Here is an 8,424-nt window from a genome sequence, read left to right as displayed (position 1 = left end):
TTCGTCACAAAAATAGGAACCAAACAACATTTCGCATCAGTCGAGCATCCCCAAACAAACGGGCAAGCGCAGGCCGCTAGCAGAGTAATTTTGAGGGGCCTCAAAAGAAGACTGGACGAAATAAAAAGGGGATGGGTCGAAGAGCTACACAGCATCCTCTGGGCCTATCGCACCACCCCACACTCCACCACCGGGGAGACCCCCTTCCGACTAACATACGGGACAGAGGCTGTGATCCCCGTCGAGATATACGTGCCCTCAAGACTCACCGAAGAGCCCCCCGAAACGGAGGGCAACATCGAGGCAATTAGAGAAGAGCTCGACCTGGTCGAAGAAGTCCGAACCGGAGCCGCTCTACGCGAAGCCTCGCTTAAGCAAAAAATCTCCCTAAGACATGACGCAAAAGTCATTAAACGGGAATTCAAAGTAGACAGCCTAGTGCTCAAAAGAAACCACAAAGACTCCCGAGAAGGCAAACTGGCCGCAAATTGGGAAGGCCCCTATCGCGTCCGAGCAAGGACAGAAAACAGGGCATACTACCTAGAGAATTTGCAAGGAGAAGAACTCGCTCGACCTTGGAACGCTGAAAAGCTCAACCAATACTACAACTAAAAACACGGGTGCGGCCTGGTACGCGCCGAGCACCTCTAACTGAAACAAAACGCCAGAAGCCCGCTCTCTTAATCGAGCAGACACCTTGTCCTTTGGGGAACCCGAATACCGAGCATCCCCGTCGTAAACATGTACCACGATGGCAGAATGCCCCGCTCGCGAGGGGACCGTTCACGCCATGAGCCCAGGAGCTCAACACAACAAAATCCGAGACTCACCATATCCCAGGCACATGTCCCCGGCAATCGACCACAGTTCCACACACTTGGCGATCAATACATTCTAATTCGAGCAAACCTTCCAAATATGCAAAATAAACACACAAAACACAACAATAGTACTTTATTCATCGTTCATGAGAGTTACAAAACAAACATCGAATGAAAAGAAAACGCTTCACTCCTCCCGACGGGCAAACTCCTCCGAGTGAAGATACTGATACCAATCCTCATCCCACTCGGTCTCGGAACCATTTGCGTCAACCACGACTCTCACACCAGACATCCGAGCCTGGGCGTCCAAACTCAGAGAACCTTGGGAACGAGAAGCAGAGCCGGTCGAAGCCTTCTTCTTCTCATTCACCTTCTTCACTCCACGAGAGCACGAGGTTGAAGATACCTTTTTCCCTTTAGCACCACCCATTCCTGCGGAAAAATGAAGAAAGAAAGGTCCATGAGACCTCCTTTTATAAAGGAAGAAGGGGAACAAAGAGCTTGGGAAACGAACAAGCCCTTAATGGATAAAGACGTTGGGAACCAATAACACACCTCCCAAAAACTCAAAACGCGTGCACACAAATTCCAAGGAAACTACCAAAAGCGTTAAAAACTAAGTACTTTTAAATAAAGACGGGCAAAAAGCCCGAAGATGTGCCCAACTATGGCCATCAAGACCGAGCTGGTAAATATACATACAAAATCAAAATGGGGGGCATACCCCCCAGAACATCATTACAAAATAAAGGCTCGCAGGCCTATCATTTAAACACTTATAACATAAAACCTTCAAGCACATTCCTCCATCTGGACTTCCTCGGCTTCCTGAGTCGCTGGCTCCTCCCCGATGACCGGAGAAACAATCTGATCACCCTCCACGCGATGATAAGGCTCGGTACCCTCGGTCACCAACTCCACCCCAGGATTCTTCAATGTGAGCTGGGTCACAGTAGAGTTATAGGTGTCCTCGGCAGCCGCTACGCAATCGCTCCCCAAGACTCTGATATATTGGATCAGATCTGCCCGGGTTAAGAGAGCCCTCTCCTCTTCCGACTCATCCTCAACAGGAGCTTGAGAACGGCGAAGAGAGGCCTCCCTCACCGAGGAGGACATCATCGCTCCATACAGAGTCCGGGAGAGCAAGGTGTATTGACCTTGCACATCAGCCAGGGTATCCTCTTTCACACTCAGCCGAGCCTTCACGGATGCCAACTCTTCGCCCTGCTCCTTCAGCAGCTGCTCTCAGTCCATCAGGGCAGAGGTCTTCATCTTGACATCCTCCTCGAGCAATCTCACTGCCTCCACAGACAAAGGGGCCGAGCGAGCATATAGAGTAGCCATCTCAAGAACCCGAACCAAGGATGAAGCATCCTGCATAAGGAACCTCTGACAAACAGAGGGCTCCAATCCCTCGATATGAAGAGACTCAGCACGGGGAATGGTCAAAGAGGGCACTCCCTCGAAGAACCGGAGCTGGAGGAAGCACGAAGGAATGGTAAAGATATCACCGGCCTCCTCCCGAGTTAGATCCACAGCCTCAGTCCTCTGTCACTTGCGACGAACCAATGCATCTGGATCCGGCTGTGGACGAAGAGGAGCAGGAAGTACTGTGATCGGCCTCAAAGACTCACCCTGATCAGAAGCCCTCAAAGGGGAACCATCAGCAGCAGAAGAAGAGGAAGCACCCGAACCTGCGACCGGGGACCTCTGCACAGCTGCCAACCTAGGGCCAGCACTCTTCTTAACGACCCCCTTTAGCTTGCTCGCTTGCCTGAGCATCCGGTCATGACGTGCACGATCCATTGATTCTGCAAAGAAAAAGAAAACATGAAAAGCCAGCCCATCGTGAAATCACTACGAAAAAGAAAAAAGCTATAAAAACGATAGAGGCAAATCAAAAAACGGGACAAGAAGGAAGGGGAAAATACCCAGGTAGGCAAAAGCCCCCTCATCAGTTCCCTCGGCCAAAAGTTCTTTTATGCTAATCACTCCGGTTCCCTAATAAGTTGCCCGTCTTCGCCAACAACGAGTATCCCCGATCGATACACTTTGGCGACCGAAGGAAGGCCTTGCACGAACTTCTGGAGAATAGCATAATCTCCCCGAGCATCTTCATCCAAGTCTAAAAGCTTAGTAATGTACTGGTCGGTACCATACTCAAAATGATCACGGGACCAAAAGAACCTGAACTTATGCCGGACGACCGTGGATATGTAAGGTCGGCACGCGAGCAAAAACACTGTCTCGAGCCTCTGGGACTGTGGGCGGATAAGGAAGAAGCGGGGCTTATAACCCTTCAAGGAATCCGAGTAAGATTTAAATATCTTCTTGGATTGCTTCAAGGATACCCATCCGAAGCGGCCATCCCGCACCGTGTGCTGCACACAAAATATGTAAAAGAACAAAGGGATCGTTGCCCCTATTCTCAGATGTGTCCAAACCAGCCCAAATGCTCGGATAAAGGCAATCGAGTTGGGGTGAAGCTGCCCGGGGGCTACCTCCAGATGATTAAGAACGCCCACCTAGAACTCAGTGAAAGCAACGCGAAATCCCATCTCCCGGAATACAACCTCGTACATTGGAAGCAAATCAGGAGTGTATACGTCGCAGATGCGATCCTCTTCAGCCGGGATAAGCACCGACCACCCTTCCCCTACCTCCGTGAAGATATCCGAATCATCTTCCACGAAATAACTCTCCACGTCGAGCGCTTCTTGCTGCACCCAGGCCAGCGGGGATACGTCCGGCCGAGCTGGAGGAGTAGAAGAGGACGAGCCTGATACCGTCAGACGCCTTTCATCGGCCATATTCACTTGAAACACAGGGGAGAACAATGAATTCGAAAATTCAATCAAATCCACCCTTCCACCATCGTCCAGAGTGAAAGGGCACACCGACGGCCCAGAGACCAAATGATATGCGTCCTTGCCCCCTCCAGAATTAAAGATTCCGAGCTAGATGAGGTTCGTGCCCGAGGAAAGGGCAAAAACGCAGGTCACATCATAACGACCTACGTCCCTAGAGAAAATACTAAAACCACAATCAACGATGGACCAATACTCGCAAACAACTATCAACAAAACAGAAAACTGATCTCACACGGAGGATTCAACCGTACGCAGTCGTGAATGACGGAGAAACCATCTATCTCCTCCACCCACCAGCAACTTCACCATATACTTTCGTCAAAGTCGTCCGAAAAATCTATCCTAGCCACATGCAAACGATTCTAAACAATCGAAGCATAAAATACAGAAAATAGGAATCTAAAATAAACTTACTAGTACGTTTCTGACCAAAAGGTTGAAGAATTGGAAGAAAACACCACAGCAAGGGCTCACGGTCGGCGGCAGAGGGAGAAGAACGAAGCAACAAAATTTGAAAGTTTGAAGAAATGATGGATCCTTGTATTTATAGGCTGCTAAAGGCGTCTCATGCACCGCACGTGCAACACTATGTAAAAGCATGGCCATCATTAACCCTAACTGCCTAGGTAATAGGGTAGTCATCATTTCGCATTAAATGCGACACGCCCCCTACCAACTTTTCTGAAACGACACGCTTCCCTACTCCCGGCCTGACCCTTCTTCTCCCCGGGAACTTGAAACCTATCCTCCTCGGATGCCTAGGCTCGGGTCCCCTGGGGATTCCCCGGATCAACTTCCCTTAAGTCGTCACTCCCTCGACCGGAAGCAACGACTTGGGGGGCTCCTGTTCTGGACCGACCCAATCAGTATAATTGGGCCAATCCAGTCTTCGGCCCAAGACACTTTAGACCACGCGTGACAAGTTCCGCCCGGTCGCTCCGGGCAAACTCACAAGACAGCCGACCACGAGGGACCCTCGTGCCAAGTAAACAACCAGTTCGCGTGTCACCTAAATATCCGCTCTAGAAGGAGGAGTCTAATCCGTATAAGAACATCCTATAAATAGCCCTCTCCACACAGAGGGCAAGGTAATCTTTTCCACCCCCAAATTTTCTCACTTTGTTGTACCTTGTGAAATACATACTTACTTTGGCATCGGAGTGCATTGCAGGTACAACCCTTTTTTCCCATCAATCATCCCGAACGTCCAGCCTTCATTGTTGCTGGCCATCTGATCCGCTCGGTAAGATCAGAATTCATCAAAGTACTACATAACAAAAACATAATATGCATGATTTAATTAAATGTAATAAATTATAAGAAATTATCCTAAGTTATAAATCCATATCGTGATTGGAATCTCTAACTGATTCATTTGAAGGATTTCTTTCAAAAACCTCAAAACAAAGTATCTGTAATCTGTACTGTTTCGCTGTTGTGGACACTACATAGAAAAATAAATAAGATTTTATAGTTGTCTTGTTTTATCAAGTAGCATAACTATTATAAGCAAAATTGTGAAAATTAATGTACCTGCACTTTGATCCAAGTAATGTTGTTTGATTTAGTCCGTGATACTTGTGCGTCTCTTTGACTTCGGAATACTTGTATTGATCTAACAAAATAAAAACGTATATTTAGATCAATCTCACAGAAATAATTAAATATATAAATATACACAAATATTTATAATGATCTCAGTTACCTATCAATTATTGACTTCATATCTGGATAATTGGTCCACTCACCATCTACCGAATTTAGATGATAGACCACTTCTTTTATAGGATCGATAGCAAGCAACAACTAGTGTGCTCTATAAATTAAAACAAAAGTTTATATGAAAATTTTGCTACGCAAAAGAAACAAAGATTAGATGAACCAAGAATGAAAAACTAACACTATTGGTTGAGTATTATACGCCCAAAGATACAAGCTTTCTGTATTGTTGGTGGCCATGAATCTCTCGGCTAAGCGTTGTCTAACTGAATCCGGTTCCCTATCAATTGTCGCTCCATTGACATGGGAGGAAGACACGAAATGGAATCTGTTTGACGATTCAGTCCCGCACATCATTTTATCATACAACGACCTTAAATAAAAACATAATAAATATTAGAGTATTTTCATTGAAATGTGTAAATAAATTGTTCAACTAATTAAATAATATATTGATCGGATTATCGGATGTATGAGTGAATATTACTGACGCCTAATTCATTATGCTTAAAAGTCTCTTCCATGTCCTCTAGTGCAACTCTTTCGTTGAATTCAAAACCAAAGATAACTTCATCCATATTAATTTCACGAATAGAACCTGTCGTCAAATTTGACATATCCACGAGTGTTCCAAGCGCCTGCCGGTATCGAGGCACAAAAGCACCTCTTTTTGCCACGGCCTTCGGAGGACCCTTTTCCTTTTCCTTGGGTGGTACGGTACGAATTTGCTGGCTCACTTATTGTTACCCTTGAGCAGATACCTAAAAATCATATAACTTAGGTAAATTATAAAATCATGCATTTTTAGATTCAGATCATATAATAAACACTTTAAATGTATCTCTTTTAGTGATGCAACAAACTCGTCGTGCTGCAAAATCCCTTTACCCTTAATTGTGAGTTTTGTAGGAGTCTAAAATTATCATGTAAAAAATAATTAACGTAACGGTTCAGAATTGACATTTGAAAACTAAATGATTCATAATGGTTTTCAACATACCTCATCATTAATGAAAATGAGTTCCAAGGGCCATGTCAGGTACCGGTAGCAACGCATCGTGATCTAATACAACATCAACCGATACTTTCAGGTGTCCATCCGGGAGCGGTCTATGGTGAAGTAAATCTCCCAAAGTGTTGTGCACTTTTCCTTTGCCAACTAGGAGATAATCCAATGACGATAAGTATAGTTGGCAAGATAAAATGCCCTAAACCAATAATAAATATGTTACTGTTAATTCAATAATAGAAAGAGGTGGAAAAAAAGAGAAACTTGAACAATATAGAGTCATTATCATTACAAAAATAGAACAATTGTAAGAAAAAGGAATTTATAATTACCTCGGGAAATTGTTTTGACAGTTGATACTAGCTTTATCACTAGTTTCTTTCACCAATGAAGTATTTCACTTTTCCCTCGTATATATCTCTTTATCTCTTTGCAATTCAGAGACTTCTGCTTGTAAATCCTGCAATTTTTGCATCACTTCTTCATTGGTAGGATTTCTTCTCCTAGGATGCTTATAGAAATAGGTTGGAGTCACACCATGAACTTTACCCCTCACCCGACCAGGATACTCAGGAACATATAGTGCTCTACTAAGTACGCTCCTATTATCGTGGTCCTCACCGGTGGATACCGATTGCGACATGGTCTCCTGTAATTCATTTACTAAGTACGCTCCTATTCTTGATGATGTTTCTACTCGAAATCTTTGGAGAAGCTTTCGACAGGATTTTCAGGTTGAAGCTATGAAAGTCCAGAAGAGACTAGTGGCTGTTGCACCTGGTTATGCTGGATATCGTCTAGAAGTTGATGATGGTGTATACTATCATCCCATCAGAAACAGGAGAGTTCTTGAAGAGAGGATGTATATTGATGAGCTGGATAGCAATCCCTGTAGGGACATTGTTGTTTGGAGACCTAAGTATCCAGTTCTGACTGGAGACTTCAAGTGGCTGTTTGACTTTTTGAGGGAGGATCCTTTTGAGAAGTCCCCAAATATGGTCATTCCAGAAGTTGTTTATCCTCCAGAAGTTGAAGGGCCTACTCCACCGAGGATTCTTGCTGCCATTCTTCAAGCACTTGAGAATGGAGATTCTGATCTTCTTGCTCCTGAGTATGAAGAAGATGCTTCTAGGGAAGAAGCTGGTGCTAAAGATCATCCTGCTGGGAATATTCCTGTTGAGGAAAATCATGATGATGATCTGACAATGAATGCTGCTGTTGAGATTGCTGTCCCTCTGAACAGAAGTTGTGAAGCTTCTTCTGGTGAACCCTCTCTTCTGGTGAAGACTCTAGAGGTTATTCAGAAGAATCAAGTAGATTTGGCTTCTCGCATGGACAAGCAAGATGATATCAATGATGAGTTTCGCTCATTCATGGTGAAGCAGGCTGAGAGCAATGCTGGGATTCATGACATGCTGGCCAAGATTATGTCTAAGCTAGGCCCGTTGTAGTCTTTTGTGTCTTAGTTGTTTCCTTTGTTCTTGCATCTATTTTCTATGCATCTCCCTTGTATCCTCTGATAATCTTCTTTTGGAAATCAATGAAAATTATCTTCTTTTCTTTCATATTGTTTGTTTTTCATCTGAATCTTTTATATTTTTTGATGTTATGACAAAAAGGGGGAGAAAATGTGATAAATGATCTGATTTATATTATCAGTTGCTGGGAGTAAGTCTCCACATTTCTAACAGAATTCGCAAGTTCTATGTCTTTGAGTGTTTTGCAGGATTGAAGAAATTATAAAAAGCTCAACATGAGAACCAAAGACATGAGGAAAAGCAATTATATATAGAAACAAGCTCATGGAAATTGAAGCAAGCTGAGTGCTATGAAGCTTCAAGATCAGAAGCAAGAAGGAAGAATGTTTTGATATTCTGAAGATAGAATATGCTCTAACACATTCTTATTCCTTATATGTTCTGATGCATGTGTTTGTTCTTAATATGCTCTGAAACATTATTATTTCTGCTCTAATACATACTATATGTTCTGATACATATTT

At 44.1% G+C, this 8,424-nt stretch overlaps 1 protein-coding gene across 1 annotated transcript; it reads right to left on the bottom strand.

Annotated features, from left to right (window-relative positions):
- Nucleotides 1-1,616: 1,616 nt before the first annotated feature.
- LOC131597420 (uncharacterized) lies at nt 1,617-2,630 on the bottom strand. Its single transcript, XM_058870121.1, has 2 exons — nt 2,391-2,630; nt 1,617-2,063 (listed from the first exon to the last, which is right to left on the bottom strand). The coding sequence occupies exons 1-2, from the start codon at nt 2,628-2,630 to the stop codon at nt 1,617-1,619; spliced, it is 687 nt and encodes a 228-aa protein (XP_058726104.1).
- Nucleotides 2,631-8,424: the final 5,794 nt, after the last annotated feature.

Source organism: Vicia villosa, linkage group LG4 (assembly GCF_029867415.1).
Source record: "Vicia villosa cultivar HV-30 ecotype Madison, WI linkage group LG4, Vvil1.0, whole genome shotgun sequence".
NCBI lineage: Eukaryota > Viridiplantae > Streptophyta > Magnoliopsida > Fabales > Fabaceae > Vicia > Vicia villosa.
This window is presented reverse-complemented; position numbering and strand designations above follow the sequence as displayed.